Consider the following 20,734-nt stretch of genomic DNA (forward strand, 5'->3'; position numbering starts at 1 on the left):
TGGCTTTGTCCTTCACGTGGCCTCTAAGGGTGATAAAGTGAGAGTTACACGATCCACCTTAGGCAGAAATAGGAAATGTTGCTGTGAACACCAGCTGTTGCTTAGGTCGACTTGGGCAGCGAGAGGCCTCAGCCTTCCCAGGCGCTGCCAAATAAAGAGACTACTGTGTTGTGCAAGACAGTTTTCACCCCCACCTTTACTTTCCAAAGGTGTTAAACTGCACGGGTGGGGAACGTTGCATAGTTTTAGCCATAAAGGGGATGAGGGTTGCCATCTGAAAGAACATTATTTGCACAGCGTTGCAGCATTGTGGTTAATGTAGAATCAACATTTGTCAGCTGCCAGGCAGAGGCTCTGGAGGGTAGACGGGGTCTAACATGTCAGAGGATTCGCTCCTACCGTTTCAGACACTTCTCCCGCAAATGAGTGACGGCCTCCAACACAACTCAGCCTCACAACTGACAGCACAGATTCCACATTCATCTCCTGCCTTATCTCCGTGGGATCATACGCACAAGAAGTGAAGAGCAATTCTATTAGCTGTCAACAGCCAAGATGCCTTGCTAACAAAAACCTGGGGAATATGGGAGAGGGAAAACATGATTGTAACCCCACTGGCACCCGGTGATATTACGCACACGGTAGTCACTGTCAAGACTGAATTTCCTCAAGTGGAGAGTAAACATGATGCATATTTTTTTATAAACCAACATGTACTGCAATTGATTTCCAAACTTTATTTGTAACTAATTCAACCCATAATGGACTTGAGAAACTGGTAGGAGCTGCCCATCGTCACAGGATCTAGAGAGAAAAATGATAAAAACCCAAAGTAGAGTTGTTAAAGAGATGTAAATGTGTTTCTTGAAAAAAAAAAAAAATCTAAATGGCATGAAAATAATAATAATGTATTATTATAAATATAATTTGTTTTGACCAACTACTTATCATTTGCTGTATAGTTTTTTGCACCCCCAAGTTGAAACGCAATGACGTTCGGTAAATCAGAATTCATGCCTGAAAAGACTGCATACTCTGCAACCCACGGAGTCGATCGAAGACCACCTGCTTCTGTTGGACCAAAACAGCCTAATATACAACTCCCCTGTTTAATTGCAACTGTGTGGTCAATCAGAAAGCATAAAACTCCCAGTGGGTAGGTGGCATCTGTCTGTGAGGCGTCCGAGGATTGATGTGCCAGAGTCCAGGAGCTGCCTGGGTCGGCGGCCCGCAACCAGCGCGACGCAGCCCCATCACTTTTATGACATCTTAAGGAATCTTCTTTTTAATACAGCCCATTACTGCTGACATACAAATCTTCCCCAACGTGGTCCCATCTATGGTCTGATCAATTTTTACACTGCTGAGCCGTCCCCTTTCCCCTCATTTTGTCATTTCAAAATTCATATTATATAGGATTTTTCTTATGAGAAAAAGAGCAATAAAAACACGTAACCACCTCGAAGATGTGCACAAGTCAGTACTTGGCCGTTACTAAAAAGCTTCACAGAAAATAAAATTTGTTTCTGTAGTAAGCAGAACTGTTTAAATGTTATTTATTTTTATGTTCCTAAGAAAATATATTGTGAAGTGCAGCATTGATTTAGAACATAACCATGTCTCGATACGCGTTGAGGGGCTGAATTTATGAATCCTTTGCACAACTCCTTTAATTGAATTTTCCAAATCTCTCACCACACACAAATAATCAATACCTACAGCTGAGGGAAACTTGCCTCAGAATTATTAGGGCCTTTCTTTTTCAATTTTGTAGTCATCAGCACATACAGGCACTGTGGATATTTGTAATGCTGCGACTATGCCCCAAGGATTTATGCTCGGCCCAAGCCTGATTGCTCACGAAAAGTGACTTTAGACTGCTTACTGAAACTTTTGTTAACCTTACAGGACAGTAGATGGGACAGAGAGAGGGGGGAAAAGCAGGAGGGAAGGAGAGATCGGAGTGTGATTGGAAGATTGAGCTTTAAGGTTTAAAAGTATTCATGGATTTACTCCTCCAGAAGTGACAGATTGTGGACGTGGTGAGAGATTTTAATGGCTGCCACAGAAGGTTTGTTTTAAAAAAATACAGGAATTAAAACATTTTCTGAATTATATTTAGGAGTATTAAAACAAACCTGTACACAATTCAATTTAAAGCATGACACATTGTTGTATAACCAGTGGATTACTGTAGCTTTGTGATATTGCTGTGTACAGTATCTGACCTTGTTGAGTCAGTTTACTGTTTTGTGACTTGTCTCGTTGTACAACTGTAACACTATGTTTTACCATTTAATGCCATCTCGTTATTGTTACTTGTTTATAAGAATATGCAACAATCATGTGCTACTGCTGTCGGTTCTGCTGCACATTTGCCTCCAGGTTTCCCAGAGGACGAGATACAAATAGAAATGTTTTTGCAACAGACAATCGAGGTTTACATTGTGGTCTTATTATGAGGACAAACAGTCACCACAAATCAGTGCTTTTGATATTATCAAAATCAAACAGTATCTCAACTAGTGCCAATAATCATGAGTACAAATAAATCTGGATTTGACATCTTCATCTTTTTATATTCTTTAATCAGGTGTCATATTAGCATGACTCTGTGTTTTGTTCTGTCGCTCTGAATCATGCTGCAGCCACAAACAATTCTGGATTTTGACTCTGGATCAACTCTATGATCTCTCATGTTACCATGTTATCATGTTATCATTTAAAATGTATTTATTCACTGTGTTATTATTGCCTCCTTGGCTGTTTATTTCTGTTTCTCACCCATTTTAAACATGCTCTTCGAATAAATTGACTTGATTGTAACAGTAAGAGTTAATTAGTACATGCATAAATCAAAGAATGATGAATAATTATTGTACCTCTGGTGTGGAGGGGCAATAAGTCAAACATTTACTCAGTATTTAAATTTAAACATTTTTCAATATGAACTAGGAACCGTATTCATTATTCTTATCATTTCCAGTGTATATATATTGATTTATAATACTGTATCTCCCACTGATGTTAAATTCAACAACCAGCACATACTAATCCTACATCCTCATGAAGCTTTCAGTGTTTTTCCAAAGACTTTCTTATACCTCCCTCTCTCGCAATCAGCACATGCGTCCGAAGTGTAAAGGCCATAGCAGCACATCTAAACAAACATTTCACACAAGAGCAGAATCATGCTTCAAGATACCATCAACATCATCTGTCTGGATTTCACGCTCTCAGCAGATATAGGCCAGAACTCTTCAGCAGCTTTGAATAACAGTTTGTTTTCTTAAAATGTGTGTCTCGACACACACAGAGGACCGATTCTCTCCCACAGCTATCTGCCTTGACATCATGAAGTCTGTTGTTGTAAGGAGGTTTATGCAAAACTGATACATTTCATGGATCCACCATGTGACAAAAATGTGACATTCCTGGGGTGTGGATCCACAATGCATCATGTATGTTTGGCTCCCTTACTGGAACTAATTAAAATAATTTCTAACAACCTTATCGGAAAACAAGCTTGCTTCCTGACAGTACCCTCTATTCATTTTCCACAAGTCACCATTGTATGATTGGATCACAAGAATTGCTCTGCTGCAGGCATAACATGTGCCTAAAATAATCAAATTATTTATTTCCCTAGGAAATCTACTCATTGACTTGTTTGTGCAACCATAACAAAATGTTGTTTTTCTCCAAAGGTCGCAGAGCACACGATTGTCCGAGCAACTAAAACAAGCATCCATTGATGCTGTTAATGTTAAGTAGCGAGGAAGATGCAGGAAGAAGCAAATGAAATAGTGAAGTAGTCGCGGATGGGGATGTCTTTGGGAATCAAACGCCCTTATGACTATGTTTGTTTTCCTTCTCATTTTCAAATCAACCAAAAAATTGGGACAAAAATGTTTTCTTTTAGCCCTTAACAGACCTAAAGATAAGGTCGCAATCACCACCATCACATACAGTATGTCTACATGGGGGGAATGGCCTGCGGTAGAGGGCGATGAGTCATTCAGCTACGAGCATGTACATGTTAATTCTGACTGTGAATTAAGTGAAGACAATAACTTTTGTGGCATTTCTGTTAATTGAAAGTTGCAAGGCAGCGCTGCCTGAGAAAACTGACATCTGCCTTTGTGCAGTATGTATCCACTCGCTGTGTATCAAGGGCTTATATACCGAGGAGGTCCATGAGGACATGGTGGCTACACCAGGAGAGGAAATAGTCCACTGAATTCAAGTGAGGCAGACTCTCAGATCTGTAAGCTCCAGGACCACTGGAGATAAACGTGTGGAAACGTAGGAAGGGAGTATGTTTTCTAAAACAGACTCATGACCATGACTTATCAATCACAAATATTTTGATGACAGCTGTCATTAAAATTAGAAACTAAAAACATCTGTTTTGTTTATTAAAAAGTGGGGATAACAATATTCTGTCTCCAGTGGTGTAGCTTGGTCAGTTGACTCAAAATATAGCGCGGAGATAAATTATTATCAAATACCTAATAGAACACAACAGAAGTTGTCAAGAAGATCAAAATAAATGTAGATTATGTGAAAACATGTGTTGAGATACATTCCTCCTAAAACCGGTGGCAGCTTGAATTTTCAATAAATCTTGTGGTATTGTTCAACCCTCAGCTTCACTAAGCATGAGGCCATAAAGCGTCTCAGTGTGATAAAATCCAAGTGACGTGAATAGGTGAGTTTATCTAGATAATGAATGAAGCACATGAATGTTGAACAATAAAGACTGTTTACTCTGTGTGTTGTATTTAGTTTGTTAGATGTATTACCTTGAGTGTGATTGTCGGGGTCTTTACGGCCTTTTAAAGATGAAGCTACTCTGGATGCTGTAAAGAAAAAAACATCATAACATTGTTTTACAATGAGGCAGCAAATATAACGTCTAACACATAATTTGTGTTTTCCTGCTGATGCCATCAACCAGTGAAAACAGATTTTACTGTAAATTGGGACTTAATCCATTTTACATCCAGGTGGGTCAGTGAAAAATACAGCAAATACCATGAAACCCCAGTTTTGATATGGTTTTCTGACACAATCAGGTTAAACAATGGAAGTCACTTCATGTACTTACTCAGTTCTCTGTGTCTCCTCAGCTCAGTCTTCAGGTCAACAGAAGATCCAGTGAGGGAACGTCCTTGTTCACTGCTGCCCTCTACTGGCTAATTTTAACACAGGGTCAAGGAGAGAATGAGGAAACAAAAAAACTCCATCAATACAAAGGAAATAGAATGAGAACAAAAAAGGTAGCTAACTGTCTTGGAAATAAATGGACAAAGAAAAAAAAAAAGTAGCCCTGCAAGAAGCCATTCAGAAAGGAAAAGTCATGTCAGAAGTGGATATTCAGTGTGTGATAATAAAAAACCACCATCTCTCAATCTGGAGATATGATGGAGACAAAGACATTTCCGCCTATTCTAAAGATTTAAGACCAAAGAAAAAGTCTCTCACCAATATTTCCTCCAGCTCTTTCCTGGCCCTGACGAATGCATCTGCGGATTGTTCCAGTTTAGATCGTAGGGAGTCCAGTCTGAATAAAGCCGAAGAGAGAGTGTGGTGATGTTACGATCACACATTCAGGAGTATCCAGATTATACAGACAGTAAGTGATACTAGAATTACTACATGGCTGGTTGACAGTAAATCTAAACTGTTCAGAATTGTTAATACTGGACATTTATATAGTGGCTGTTTTGATGTATATCAGTGATTTGAAGGATGATAAATTGATGGGCCTAGACAAATACTGAAGGGACTGACAACCACACAGAAAGGTAGGTACCAGTTCAAGTTCGATAGAGCATTAGATAAAGCAGCCAACAACTACTGTTCAATAGCTTATTTTGCACACACTGTATATGTGAACTGCTGGTATATGTAAATGAAAAAAAACAATAAAAAGATTTATAAAAAAAGAAAAGAAAGGTAGGTACACAAAAGGGTACATTCAAACAGTGAATTTCTCTGATCCTAAATACTGCATATAACTCAACCATTAACTACCTGAACTACCTTAGATGTAAAGTAGAGATTCATTTATTATTTATATGTTTGTGTGATTTTACTGTTTGTACAACTGCGGCTCTTTTTAGTCAAGCTGTTTTGGATTGCCTCCAAATACAATTAAATTTATGTTCGGAACTTCAATAAATTAAAACACTGCACCCAAGTGACCCTAATATGACATGACCAAGTGAGTGTAATGAATGTACTGTAAACCGAGCCGATGTAACGTATTAGTGACAGCGCTATGAAATTAAAAACTAATGCTTGTCTTGATGGATGGGCCTGACACCAAATGTCTGCCTGGGCTAAGGAAATGGTTCTTGTGTTAAGTGACTCTTATACAACTATTTTTAGTGCTATGTAAATCACTGATAATTTGGCCAGTGATGGATCTCCATCATTTCATGTCTCCTGTCATTAAAGTCTGATACGTCATTATGACCATCAGGAAAGTGTAGCAATTGAAGTATAGCAACTCAAAGGGGAGTTGACTTTAACCTTTTAAATCTGTGTTTTGCTTTGACTCCTTTTCACAATTAATAGTGACAAAACTCAACACAAGAATAAATAAATAGCACAAAATACAAGAAATGCAAAATCTGTAACATAAATACTCACTTTTCCAATTCTGACAGAGGGACGTCTTCTTTTGCAGAGACTTTGGTCTTACCTGTTAATGAAGCACCACATCTTTAATAATATAATCTAGAGTACACCAACATACTATATATACAAATGATTTTTTCTTGGTTTGACAACAGAACTATTCAATCCTTGACTCTTTACTCTGAAATGCAGATCATGGACAGATTTCCAAGGATAGACTGATCAGCATATAATTTATTCATCTGGCAGTACATTATTGCATTCATCTTAAAAGTGGAATTTCTTAAAGGAGAAAGAATATTGGATATATAAATATTAAGTCTACGTTTTTTTTTAATCTTTGCTTATCATACACAGAATGAGGTCACTAAGCACAAATTAAATTTTTCAATAATCCCGTGCCTCACATTCACATATTCAGTTCATAGCTGCGAGTCTTTAACAGTTGTCTTATTCTGCCCTAATGATAAACTCCAGTTCAAGGAAATGATCTGCTCCCTCTCACTTTAAGGCGTCCGCAGCCTCATAAATGTTGAAATGTGTCTTGAAAAATGTTGCTGAGGACAAAGCTACAAATAAGTTCTGCCCAGCAGGTATTGGGGTGTTAGGCAGTCCACACTGCGCTTCTATGAGACATATTTTATTATTTGGTACAAGCGGACATCTCTTCAGGGATCTCAATGGGAATCTATCAACCCACCTGCTTGAGAACTTGCAGCCGCAGTCAGAGTTTTGATGTTTCTTGCAGGCACTGGGATCTTAGAAGCCAGATGCTATTCAGGAGAGTGAAAAGACAAACTAGACTGAAACATGATACGATATTCAAACATTTTAAACACAGACAACCATGATCTTACATTCAAAACAGTTAAATCATTCTTTAAATAAGAAATGAGGGGAGGTGATGTCACCTGAAAGACTATTTACTTACATTATGAGTGTTGTCCATGTTCAGAGTTTTACTCACACTGTTTGAAAAAAAAGAGCAAGATTTAATTTATATAATAAGAGATCTAAGCAATTACTGGTTATCTGAATCTTTAATAGACAACATCCCAGTGTCCCACAAATAATTCAATGCAACATAAAAGACAATAGCGGAGTACATATACACTGCAGTAGTACTTGATCAATAGACACTATGCAGCAAATGGCGCAGTTTGAGTACCTCATGTATTGTAACATATCTCTCACCTCGGTTTAAAGGCGTAAAAGCAAAATAGAGCAATTTCATTGGGGACATAACAAAACACGCAGTATTCAGTCCACGTGCAAACATCACGACCTCTTTAAAAAGCTGGACATTAACTAGCAGAGGTCACAAAAAACTTAACTAATGTCATTAGATGAATTTACGTGGACTGAATTGATGCGATGTGTAAAACCTGTGTTTACCTTCATGGCAGCTGGGAGAAATAGCTACTGTTTAAGTATTTCTGAGGTAAACTCGAGTTAAAATCTAATTCGGTGCGATACGTTTTGAATTAACATTAATATTATGTTATATTGACGACAAGGCTTCACATTTAAAGGATACAGTAAAGTACTCACGGCATTTTCGACTTTCAGTTCGTCTCCGTAAAAAGTTTTTCACAAATGTAAGTGATGAAACTGGCGCCGTTGCGTCAGTCAAATGGTTCGTGTGAAACACGAGCGGTCATATATATATGATTCCGCCACCCTCTGTTTTATAGCATTTACTCGAGAAAAAGCACCGAATATTCGGAAAATGGAATCAAAACTCTTTTCAGATAGTTTTTGGGGATAACAGGTGAAACAAAAATTAGAAATCATCATATTATTTGTAAATAGCAACGAGAACGGTGAGCGTTTGTTTCTTCAGGGACGTATTTCGGTGAACACCTCTGACTTTTTTGTTTACGTAGCAACAAGCAGCGCATAGCAACGGTGCTGGACAGATGGCTCTGCTGACGCGGATTTCATTCAGTCACATGTGTCCTGCACGTTTCTGTGTCCCGCTGCATGTTAGATAATCACAATTAAAACCATTTAGCTTTAGCCACATCGTTTAATATCAAGTTAGCTGCCGCGTGCGACCGTCGTCTGCTGTCAGAGCTGCAGGGAGCTAGCTAGCGGAGCTACACTCTGTCAGAAGATGTCTGGTCAAGAGTCACATCGGGATGAAGATGAGGATTTCTACATGAAGTGCAGAGCCTCGTACCTCGCGGTGTTCAGGTCCAGTTTGTCAAACATCACGTCCAAGCAGCTGTTGTGTCGCGGTAAGCCAACTTTACACTACTTATGTGGCTTGTTAGCTAGCTGCTAGCGAATATAGTTGTGATTGATTTGATTTCCGTCCTAAATCTATAAACTTTGGTGTAATAAACTGGGTCTGATATTTAGCTAGCTACTACTGTGTTTATGAAGCTTTATTCTGAAGGATCTGATGATATAAAGTCTTTTTGTTCTCCTCTTCAGTCACTGGCTGTGTATTGACATCAATTTCCAGTTATTTAGAGGAGAAATATTTAATTTGGTCTTGTGTGGTTTCACTCTTTCAACTCCTAACCCCACACTGACCTGCTGATCAATCGTCACTACAAATCCATGATGTTTAATCAGTTTCAATGAGCCTGTTGTAGTGATCCCAGTTATCCAAAATACCAGGAAATGTATGAATGATTTTAGGGGAATGTGCTAAAAAGGATGCAACATTCAGAATATTTCCGCCGGACAGACTTGAGTATTTAATCAGTTCAAGGTTTGTCAATGATGTCCCTCTTTAAAATTATAAAGCTTCAATAAAGAGCTGATCGAGAATAAATGTGACCTTTGCAGTAATCAGTATCAGATGTTACATGATTCGAAAAAGCAAATGTTTGAATAATAAACATAAGATTTAGAGGTCTAACAGAAAATAAACCTACTGTTGTTTATCCGCCTGTTTTACTAGTCTACGCTTTTCTCCATTTATCCCGTGTAGTTCTCCAGCAAGCAGGAAGAAATCCGTCCCTCGCCACTCTCAGTAAATACTGGACCCCAAGAACGTCTAAACTGAACTTTGATGACTTCTGTGAGATTCTCAAATGTGAGAAGAAAACTGAGGAAACTGAGTTGATGAGAGCGTTCAAAAAGATGGATGTTAACAGCGATGGCTACATCACACACAGTGAACTGGAAAAGGCCCTTACCACTGTGAGTAGCTTAAAACATACTGTATAAGAGAGATCTTCAACAAATTGTCAACAAATTGTTTTAAATGAATGTTGCAGTTTTGGCCACAGTTAAATTGACTGATGTTGTGCGATCAGCCAACTGAGCGACCCATTAATGTTTTATTACAGACTGAGTGAACATAAAATGATTAAAATCACAGTTACTGGCTCAAGCTCAAACAAAATAGAATCATTTTTATTGTGGTGCTTTCACTACTGAAGAAAATATGTTTAATCTTTCAGAGAGGAGAGAAAATGACGACTGAGGAAGTGAAAACCATTTTCACATTAGCTGACATCAACAAGGACGGCAAACTAAACTATGAAGAAGTAAGTTTGGACAATGAAACATGTATTTTAAATATTTCTTATTTAAACTGATTTGAGGCTAATATCCTAAGTAGTGATTGGCCAAAAAAATGTAAACAGTAAAATTATACCAACAATAGCAATGTGATTGAATTTGAAGTCTCCTAACCTTATTCTCACCACAGTTAGAATAAAAATACATTTTATAGTGTTTCATTCATTCAAAGTTTTATTTTTTTTAAAGTTGAATTGATTCACATACTGAAAATGTATATTGTGCAAAAGAAAACAATGGTGTAGCCCTCCCATGATTTGTCTTTATTCAGTGTCATATTCTTACCTCTGTGCATGTGACACTACCTCAAAACTGTGCTCATGCATCATCTTTTGACTCATGGTTTCCCGTTGCTGTCAGTTCTGCAGATTGCTCGTGTCTACGGCAGAACAATGTCAGGTGGCAGCTTTGGAGAGGCTTGAGGCTGATGCTAAGCTGAAGATACAGAACTTTGGCAGTCAGTCATACAGCCCTCCAAAGAGCGCCGTGTCATCAGCCTCATCAGCTGCAGCAGCACCAGTGGCAGCAACTCACCCTCAGCCTCCAGAAACATCAGACGCGACACTCAGAAAAGGTACAATCTGAGACTTCCCAGAAGATTTAAACATAGAGTATAAAGTAGACTGACTTTGAATTTTGTGAATATATATATATACTCCACACTTTTTATAGATGCACACCGGTTGCCCCAATACGCCTCACAGATTAGTTTTGCTAAATAATAGCTCTGTTATCGATTGATTTTTCACTCCCTCTATGACAAATAGCCTCATTAAGACAGACAATACATCACAATAATTACACAATTAAAACAGTTTGTTCGGAGGGAGGAGACTGTAAAGCGTTGTGATTTTGGCCGATCGTTTCTGCCATAAAGAAATTGGCAAAATCTCTGTCCACACTGATGAAAAATGAAGCCTCTCAGCTCTGGATTTGGAGCAAAATGATATGTTTTTGTAGCCAAAACAAGCAAAGACTTGTTTCAAGTCCAACTGCAGCCTTCTGCTACCACAGACAACAAACAGGCAGGTTTTTCTGTAAAAGATGGCACCTTCGGCCATTTGAAGATGAGTGTAAAAATCTACACACTTTAACAACAGCATTGTGAGGAAAGAGAGGCACAGAGATCCTGGATGAGCGGTCCAGGGACAGGCCCACAGTGGGAAGATAGATGGGGTTGATTTAAGTGGTCAGTCCATGTTCATGCTATTGATTTGGAGGATTCCACCACTTCTCACTGGGGAGATGATGAGGGATTAGATGGTGGTAGAGAGGAGGGCCCCGTCGACCACCGCTGCAAAAACAAATGAGCTCCCACATACTAGTCAGGATTATCACATTATTGTGCCTCTCCCAGGTATTGATTTATACCTCTTACATTTTAACAAGGCTCTGACACCAGGAGCTACGTGATCGCACATGTTGAATGGGTTTTTCTTGGAGCTCAAAAACAGTTTTGACTGCTCATTTGCTCTTACATTTGTCAGTATAAACCAGTATTTCCCTCAGTACTACAGTATAACTGTATTTGACAGGGGCAATTCTGGCTGGTTTTTCACAAAGAATTGATGACATTAAATTATTTATTAGGTGTTTTTGTGTGTAACAGACAAATTGATGAACTGCCGTGGTGTTTTCTGATAATTGGTTTATTTAGTTCAGTTCTTGTAGTTTTCCAGCACCAGGGAACCACAAACAACTCTCGCATTCAATATGGGCTCACAGTGCAGCTTTTGTTAGGCCACGTTCCAGTGCATCTTTGTCCATATTCACAAACAAGCTACGATTCGGGCCTCCAGATTAAAATACCCCCATCAATACAAAATAGATCTGTGACAAATACCATGACAGTGGGTCTATTTATTCTCTGCCACGGTAATTTGCTTGTAAGCTCATCACATTACTTCGCATCTTGATTTCCCTGCCTTGGAAACAATCAGAGCCCTCATTAGTGAATTGATATTTTCTGGCTTCAATTAGTGTTCAAGATAAAAAGTTGTGCGAGATAATGGATTTGAGAGGGTTCTGTTATGCCATTTGTGAATTAATATGCCTCCATCATTAATGGAAATGAGCTTGAATTGGAGATTTACACATTTGTAGAACCCAAATGCAAAGTAGCCATCTTCATTTGAACTTGTGAACGGACTTCTGGGAAAGCAGATTACATTCTGGGCCACATGTCTCTTATGAAAGTGTGTTTATGTGGAGCGGAAAGGGCTGTACATAATCTGTAAGTAAAATTTTGCATTGGTAATTTTGTAATAAAAAAAAAATGTACATCTATTTTGGGTATATTTTATTTCAGACAGCAGATCGTCCTCTCGTCCTTCCTCTGCTCGCAGCCGACGGTCGTCTCTGGCGAACTCAATCAATATGACATCCAGCAGCACCAAGTCCAGCAAAGTACCAGAGCCTGCAGGCTTACAGGTAAACTCTAGGCATTACGTATGGTAGAATCATAATGATTTACTTTAAGAGATTTTTACATTATCACCAAGGGAGTTAGGTTTTCATCTGCTTTTATAGTTACAGGATTCTGAAAAAAATTTCAATTTCCATGAAATTTTGGGGTTTGACTCAAAGAACCTCTGATTCAATTTTGGAGGGGATCTGGAGAAAAGTCTTTTTTTTTGTTGGTGTTTGCATTGGCAGAGGTGTGCACGAGAGCCGTTCTAGTTTCAATACCCAACCAGATGTGTAGATATAAACTTATATTAATAAATGTTTTTTCAAATGAAAATGTTCATTATTATATTATTAAACATTTATACCATCAATAACAAACCCATGTGAGATGCCTCATGATAACAAAGCCCCTGCAGGCCCGCGGTTCTCCCCGGCATCACTGTCACACAGTATTCAATAGATACACACTGTATTGATCCATCGCTCTTTGTTTTCAGTCTTTTTGGCTTAACCTGGCCTGGTTTGCTTTACAGCAAAGGAAAAAAAAGTCAATAAATAAATAAACCAAAAAAATGACAGCCTCCTTCATCTCTCAGGTCCATACAAGGCGTTGAGATTGGAAATGGCCAGACATCGTCTAGGTAGAAGAATGTGAGTCCAGAGATTACCTCTGAGGGAAGTTCAGCTCACTATATTGGCTGCTATACTGCCACAGGCTGATAATTGGGAGGTAGTGGGTGGGGGGTAGGTTGTGTTTTTGTAGTGGTGTATGTGTGTATTCGCCTGTGCGCTTTGTGGGATGCAAATGTGCACAGAAAGGATTAATCTGACTTGTCCTCAGTGTTTATGTGAAGGTTATAATTATAAGATACAGCAGATTAAATGTGTGTAGATGAGTGTGTGTATGTGTGTGTGCGGCTGGTCTGGTGTCCCGCAACCCTCCGCGTTGCTGTAATTCAGACCCTTGGCCAAAGCAGGTGACAGCAGCTGTATTAGTCTGCAGGCTGACCCTCTCTCTGCGGGGGCATTAATTCTGATGTCTTTAAGCAGTAGACAGGTGCCCATGGCAATTTCCTTCATTTAATATTGTCTGGACAAACCACTGAAGTGTTATGATTTGATCTTTTATGCCTCTCACACCCCAAAATAAATACAACGAGAAAATGGCTTTTCTCCGTAGGAGTGACATGCGCCGTCTTTATGGTACTTTTCTTTGTTTAACTTGGTGATTTATTTGTCCACTAAAAGGATATATGGCCTATTCCAGACTCGCTCGACCCTCAATGTCCTCTTACCGTGTGTCCACACCAACTGTGTTTTCATTTAATGTGTCTCCAATGAACGGAAGGAAAACTTGCCTTGTTTTGATGTTCCTGTTCAATTTGAAATTATTATGTCGTTTCAGTTGTGCTGCCAGACAAAGGAACAACAGGATTTCAAAATGAGAGAAATATTAGGATTCATAAATATCGCCAAAGTAGCCTCTTGATGGTTTTGAATGAGCCCTGGCCCAAGATTGAAAGGGCTGAATTTATCAAAGTTAAATGGACTCCTATTTGTCCTATCAGGAACTAGAGGGAGATTTAGTTCGGCCTGCAGCAGAAACACAGTGCAACACTTCTGCCCTCCTCTGGACCAGCACGAGAATAACAAGTGTTTACACGCTGCTGAGCCCACACACACACTGTGGAATAATGAATGTGCCCCCTGAAGGTTGGAGTGGTAATTATCACAACGGCAGTTTCTTTTAATCAAGTGAGCAACTTCACTGTTATGATTGACTGCTTAATTCTCTTTTTCATGCCAAAGTATACCTCCCCTGTCCCAAGATCAATCCCTCTTTTAATAGGAACTGCAAATTAGTTTTGGTTTCTGTTGAATGAATAAATGCATTTTGTTGTCAAGTAGCGAAACTGTTTGTTGGGATTGTGTCAGGATTTTAACAGAGGCCACACATCATCGAATAAATGAGGATATACAAAACATGAAATACCATATTTTTTTATTTGAACTAGTTGATATTTTTCAGCTTTATTAGCCAGACTAAGTTTGTGTGATTATTGCAAGTCTGCTGGTAAAGCACAAATATTGTCCATTGTTGCAGGAGTGGCATCACAGTCATATGAAAGGATGTTTCTTCTTGGAGGATGACGGGAGTATCGGCTCTCTGCAGTACCAGCTCCACATCCCGCAGACAACCAACGTCTACCTGACCATCCAACCACAAAGCCTCGGCCACAGACCCGGTATTCACAATGTTTTCACGTGACACACAAATAAAAACACTAAGACATAAATACAGTGTTGCCACTGTAATTATCAGATTATGAATCATAAACCAAAAAAGACCACACAGAAGCCTGCCGTTGTTTATTGGCCCCTGCAGGGTATTTTACATCGTGTGGCAGCAGATCAGGTTCTGTAGGAAACGTGCTAGATTGTGTTCCAGCTGAGTGGACGATATTTTATGACAATCATTAAGAAGGTGTAGTTCTGTTTATTAAATTGGAATGTGCTGTGGAAGATACTGAAATGGTTTAGATGTAGAAAATGAATCCTCCTGTTTATGTTTTGAAAAAGCCAGAGTGAAAATGTTTTCGTAGAATACCCAATATGTTCGTAATGACAGGAGAAAACAATTCTGTATTTAAATTCAAACATCCCAATTAAGCTACTCAGTTAATAGATTATATGTTTATTTAAAGGGTAGTGTTACACTGTGTGTGTAGTTTGGTTGTTGCTCAGTCTAGTTGACTTGAATATAAAGTAATAGAAGTTACAAGGACAAACCACAAACAAATAGTTAAATTATAATGTTGTTTATAATAGGCCACAGAAGCATATTCAATGACAAAATATGTAAATGTTTGTTTGATTCATCCTCTCCATTTTTGTTTTGTTCAAGTATTTATATTTTGACAATTAAAGAGAGAAAAGTTTTGTTATAACCCACAAAAACAATGTTTGATCAAAATCTTACTTACTTTACATATTTCTGTTCATCATGTTACATTTCAGACAAGTCTCCTCCCTGGATGACGGTGGATACTGTTCTTTTTATAATGTCAGCTGGTGAAACCAAAGAAGACTCAACTGTAGTGCATTTCACTGAGTCAAAAGACAAAGAGGTATATCAGGTTTGTTTGTGTTGAAACGTACATGTACTCTATTTCTTTATATTCACTATTACATATATCCTGTTCCTCTCGTTTTGATCCTGCAGAAGTACATTTGGAAAGGAGAACTGAATACTGGGACGTACTACCTGCTTCCCTTCACCAGCGGCTGCAGACTAAAGAAAAGGATCAAAAAGAACCTTTCTGACAAACCTGTGGAGCTCGTCTCCAGGACCGACTCTGGAGAGCTAGACCTCACCCTGGAGCTCAGGTTTGTGTGTGTCTGCATGTGCGTGTGTGTGTACAGCTATGCAGCGTTCCACCTGTCCAAGCTTGTGTGGTTTCTCCCTCTGAACTGACTTCATACTGTGTTAATGCACCAGCGATAAAGACAAAGAACTTCCTTGTTACTAAAGTACAGTTTAACCCTTTCATCAACACAGGATATTTTATAGAGCCACTCATATGTGCTGATGTTAGAAGTTTGATATTTTCTAAAAAGTTCCACTTTAATCTTGAAGTTTCTAGTTTATTGTGGAAAAAATGTTTATCATGTCTGATCCTAACACTCTACTGTGAATATAAAAAACACATTTTGAACAAAAACATCATCAGAAAAATGCCATAGCTTTGGCATGAAAGAAGAAACCTGTGGTTGTTGTTCGCTTGTGAATACTGGATGAGTGCTTTTGATGCCTTGCTTGCCATGTTGCTACTGCTACGGTGAGAAGGTCCCTGCGTGACATTTTTTCAGTGTAGTTCCCTTTGTGCCACAGGGAGGCGCTGTCTGACATCTTTGAGATTATAGACCTGGATGGAAACGGTTTGCTCAGTCTGGAGGAGTACAATTTCTTTGAGCTCAGGACCAGTGGAGAGAAATGTGACAAGGAGGCCTGGGCTGTCTGCAAAGGTAATTCTCAAGGCACTAATTCACAGGAATACATAGAGTAACATTATGAAACCGCATAAGCAGTCAACCAAAGATTAATATTATTTCATGTTTTTTTTGGGGGGGGGGACAGAAAACTTTGACATGAGAAACAATCAACTGACACGGCAGGGCTTCATGGAGCTAAACCTGATGGAGGCCACAGAGAAAGATGGAGACCCCGCTGACTTGTGGGTCATCCTGGAAGCCATGGGCTACAACCGCACACTGGAGCTAGTAGAGGTTAATCTGATTTCACTCAAAACAATGTCACATGATGTTATTCTACCCAACCATACAACAACGTTATCCCACTCACAAACTGAGCGAACACCTCCTCCTCCCTCTCCATCAGGCTTGTCCTTTCCAGATAGATGTCCATTGTGAAGACATGCCGCTGTCTCTCCAGACAATCAGTATGGACACAGGGCCCAAGCTTCTGAACCAGGCCCTCCACAAGTCCATCATAGCCAGGACAGGGGCCAAAGCACTGAGGGGACAAGATAATGTTTTTATCTACACCTACCGAGGAGAGCACAGGATCTCCTCACTCATAGTTAACAAGGTCAGTGACCATCTGTGTGTCTGACTCCGAGATTTATCTGGAATTAAGGTACACAAGGACCACTGATGTGAAGGTGCTCACACAGTTTAGCAATACTGGAAATGGATGTTCCTTTTTCACTGTGATCATCCAGTGGCTGTGCATCTACATGGGCAGTACTGAGATGATAGTCCAACTTTTACTGTGATAGAATAAGTGATTGTAAAATGTTGTATTTACTTTGGTATTGATCAGGGCACAGAGCATCAGGGGGTTTACAAAGAAATGCCAAAGCTTGCACATTCTGTCTCATTACAGTCCACTGCTGTTGGTGTGTGGTTGCAAGAGACCATACAACCTATTTGTAATTGATATGCAGTGGTGGTATCTGTTCTCATAGCAACAGGAGCTACTCTAAAAGAATGACCCAGTGATACAAAACAACCTCTTAACAGGGGAAAGTTCACCTGGTTATCATGAGAGTGTTTGTTTCAGAGTCATCATTCATTTTATTTTGTATTTACACATTGTCTTTTGATTCAACTACACAAACTCTACTGCTTTGGAGAGTACTTGTCTTGGACGTAACACTGTCTTGAAGACGATATGGATCCACATTACTATGTTCAAATGGTACATAAAAATGTAGCTGTGCTTAGATTAGCACAGGTTCCATTACCTTGTTTTTGACAGTAAAAAGAAAAGAGGCTATTTGTTTTCTTCCATCATAGATTCTCATTTATTTACCTTTCTTCTATATGTTTAGCTGTTGAAACTTATTTCTTCATATTGTCTGATCTCGAGAATTAAAGTTGACCCTTTGTGTTGCAGACCAACCAGAAAGTGACTGTGCACATAAACAATGAGCAGAGCAGGAACTGCAGCAGCAGCAGAGGCATGAGTGTGTTTGCTGTGGAGGTGCCAGCCCGGACCAAGATGGTACAAAGTTTTTCCTTTTGCTCTTTCAAAATCTGAAAAATAATTTTAGGGACATACATATGACGGTAGAAGATAATTAAATGATTAAATGGTGTTTTAGATGTTAATACATACATGTGTGTCCTGTCTTCTAGGTGTGCCAACACATTCTACCCATCAGTGACAAACAGGACTGGACCTATAATTGTGTGGAGACTATACTAACCTGCACATGAAGATCTACTGCTATGAAAGATTTAAATCTCAACTGTGCCACTGCGACAGAAAAGTGATCGACCAGAAATGATTAATGGACCAGTGCTTTTAAATATGGTCAATAGATTCTTCTATATCCACTGGCAATATAAAAAACATTGTTAATGGTTGGACTAAAAGATTGTTATCCTTTCACTAAGAGCAGAGACGTTTGATCAGACCCGCCAGCAGCTCAGTGGTGCTTTGCTTCAGTTGTTAAACACTGATGGTCACAGTTCAAATAAGACTGAGAATGGTTAATGCTGCTTTTGTGCCTTTGTATGTGTGATATATTGTGTTAAGGTAGAGGATTTCAAAATTCCCTTTAGATTGATTAACATAAAGGCCAAAGGGTAACATGTCAACATGGCTCTTTTATTCATGATTTATCATTTAAAATAAATAATCTTGTCATGACACACTCAAATCATATAAGATGAGATCAGATCATATAAGATGCTGTGCTGTTACTTTATTATATACTGTCCTGAGTAAAATCTAATCTAACATTCAGATTTTGTTGCTACTTTTTCATGTCTCTTGTACTTTTATATATTTTAAATTGAAAGACATTTTAAGATTATGTCACTTCTTACAACATTACTATCTAAAGCTGGTCGTAACGTGGAGGTAGCACAGCTTCACATTATTATTAAATAAAATTAGACGTAAAAAGTTTGTTCATGAAGTCTGTGTTACTCTGTAGCTATCGGCCACCACAGTCCATGCTCTTAATGCTGTTTGAGGCTGTGAGGATCTAGTGTTGGCCATGAAATGCATTCCTCTGCATTGCAGCCAGGTCTAAACTTTATTTGCCCTTTGCAGCTGAGAACAGTCTTGACCTCCTATTTATATCTCGCTGGTCATTATTTGCCCTTTGACTTTCTCTGCTGAAACAGTAGAGCCAGTGAACTAAATGTCACATGGCATGTGAGATGAACAGTATTTAATGTCTCGAGCCCCTGTCTGCTCTTCCTTTCCGAGCACAGAGGTTTAGTGACACTCGACTGCTCAGGGTATAGTTGGGTTTCAGGAGTTGTGAGCCAAACTGGACAGTTACAGCACTGGACTGCTGCTTTGCACTGTGATTTAAACTCATCATTTTTTTATTTGTAGTTATAAGAAAAGTTTAATTTTAAGTTTTAGAACTTTGAGTTTACAGTGATTTGTGTTACATGATTTTCTCCAAAATTTAAAATCATACAATGCAATACAGTTAATATGTCTTTAAAACAACAGTGTACATGCAGATAGGGATCTAATAACCTGCCAACAATATGTAGGTGTAAGTAATCCTAAACCTACATTATAAACATACACATGCTGTATCTATCCCGGTCTCCACACTCATTCACACGCCACATTGTCATGATGGCAGGTCTGACTTTAAACTTTGTTCTGCTGTGATCAAACACACTGTGGTGCAACAGGAAAACAGCAGCGACTCTGAGTCTATGTCACAACATGACTCCAGTGAAATAGACCCTTTTACACAAATATAGGCTTCTCTTTAAATATCTCCCTTTTCTTATTTTTGGTAAATTGCATTGACAAATTAGAGAGTTTATTAATTTACTCTTCAGATTTTTCTTTACTGTGTCAAAGTTTGGGACAGAATCCTTGGAGTCATTGACCCTCCTGTGTGTGTGTCTTGAACTTAAAGGTACAAAGGTCTGTTGAAGCAGGAATTATCCACCTGCATGTCTACATAGAATATAAGGCTGTGATGTTGTTTACCACAGTTGGTTGTAAGGGCCTGGCTCAAGGGCACTAAAGCAGGGTGGCTAAATGCTGAGCTTAATGGTCTATTTTGGTGGATGTTGCACTTTTCTCTCTTCTTTATTTATTTATTCTGTTTTTGGGAGTTTTTTGGGAGGACCTCACATTCAACAGATTAAAATGTACACATGTTGGGCATTTTCTATTGTTAATGAAGTATTTAGATATCCACAATTATACATTTTTGAGTTTCAAGCGTAAATAGTGTTCATTACAGCCATATCCAAAACAAGTGAAGTAAATGGCAACCACTTATTCTTTGCCCCTCGACATTCAAATCTACTCATAACGAGGTCATTTACACCATTACACCAAATCCACTGTTGTCCTCCTACTGGCGACCACTTCTTCAAATGTAAAAAAAAAAGAAGAATAATAAACTGCAGTTCTCGAGAGTTCTCGCAGGATACCATTTACTTCAATCATATTTGATTTGGCTGCAACAGTTTACCCCTGAAACTCCAGAAGTGTTTTGTGGACTCAAACACTTCACCCACCCCTCCATCGGCAGAGCGGTGGGTTGATAATGAGTTCATTTTCATTTTCGGGTGAATTATCCCTATAACATCCTAAAATGAGACCTGCTGCTTGGACTCT

The 20,734-nt window shown here is 38.9% G+C and overlaps 2 protein-coding genes across 9 annotated transcripts in view; one reads left to right on the top strand and one right to left on the bottom strand.

Annotated features, from left to right (window-relative positions):
• Positions 1 to 8,906, bottom strand: part of itgb3bp (integrin subunit beta 3 binding protein) — a 121,577-nt gene extending 112,671 nt beyond the window's left edge. For 2 of the 7 annotated variants that reach the window (XM_069521643.1, XM_069521638.1), the window contains exons 1-7: positions 8,200 to 8,321; positions 7,580 to 7,616; positions 7,349 to 7,421; positions 6,661 to 6,712; positions 5,488 to 5,566; positions 5,111 to 5,198; positions 4,806 to 4,862 (exon numbers count right to left, since the gene is read on the bottom strand). In XM_069521643.1, the coding sequence (XP_069377744.1) occupies positions 4,806 to 4,862; positions 5,111 to 5,198; positions 5,488 to 5,566; positions 6,661 to 6,712; positions 7,349 to 7,421; positions 7,580 to 7,616; positions 8,200 to 8,204 (391 nt within the window). In that variant the 5' untranslated portion in view covers positions 8,205 to 8,321. Of the gene's footprint in view, positions 1 to 722; positions 805 to 4,805; positions 4,863 to 5,110; positions 5,199 to 5,487; positions 5,567 to 6,660; positions 6,713 to 7,348; positions 7,422 to 7,579; positions 7,617 to 8,199; positions 8,322 to 8,830 lie in introns of those variants that run through there. The other 5 variants (XM_069521641.1, XM_069521639.1, XM_069521640.1 and 2 more) reach the window with 4 other exon arrangements.
• efcab7 (EF-hand calcium binding domain 7) lies at positions 8,524 to 18,871 on the top strand. 2 transcript variants are annotated; one of them, XM_020098311.2, is made up of 13 exons: positions 8,524 to 8,888; positions 9,593 to 9,804; positions 10,068 to 10,154; positions 10,549 to 10,762; positions 12,497 to 12,618; positions 14,702 to 14,843; positions 15,616 to 15,725; positions 15,821 to 15,984; positions 16,490 to 16,623; positions 16,736 to 16,884; positions 16,997 to 17,206; positions 18,017 to 18,124; positions 18,259 to 18,871. In XM_020098311.2, the coding sequence occupies exons 1-13, from the start codon at positions 8,765 to 8,767 to the stop codon at positions 18,337 to 18,339; spliced, it is 1,857 nt and encodes a 618-aa protein (XP_019953870.2). In that variant the 5' UTR covers positions 8,524 to 8,764; the 3' UTR covers positions 18,340 to 18,871. The 2 variants fall into 2 exon arrangements, with proteins under 2 accessions (XP_019953870.2, XP_019953868.2); XM_020098309.2 differs by having other exon boundaries at positions 15,616 to 15,734; positions 18,259 to 18,723.
• Positions 18,872 to 20,734: the final 1,863 nt, after the last annotated feature.

This window comes from Paralichthys olivaceus, chromosome 3, assembly GCF_024713975.1.
Source record: "Paralichthys olivaceus isolate ysfri-2021 chromosome 3, ASM2471397v2, whole genome shotgun sequence".
Taxonomy (NCBI): Eukaryota; Metazoa; Chordata; class Actinopteri; order Pleuronectiformes; family Paralichthyidae; genus Paralichthys; species Paralichthys olivaceus.

Coding starts and splice junctions, on each gene's coding strand:
- efcab7 (XM_020098309.2), top strand. CDS start 8,765: ATGTCTGGTCAAGAGTCACATCGGGATGAAGATGAGGATTTCTACATG. Junction 14,844..15,615: donor AAGCCTCGGCCACAGACCCG/GTATTCACAATG, acceptor GTTACATTTCAG/ACAAGTCTCCTCCCTGGATG. Junction 16,885..16,996: donor GCACACTGGAGCTAGTAGAG/GTTAATCTGATT, acceptor CCTCTCCATCAG/GCTTGTCCTTTCCAGATAGA.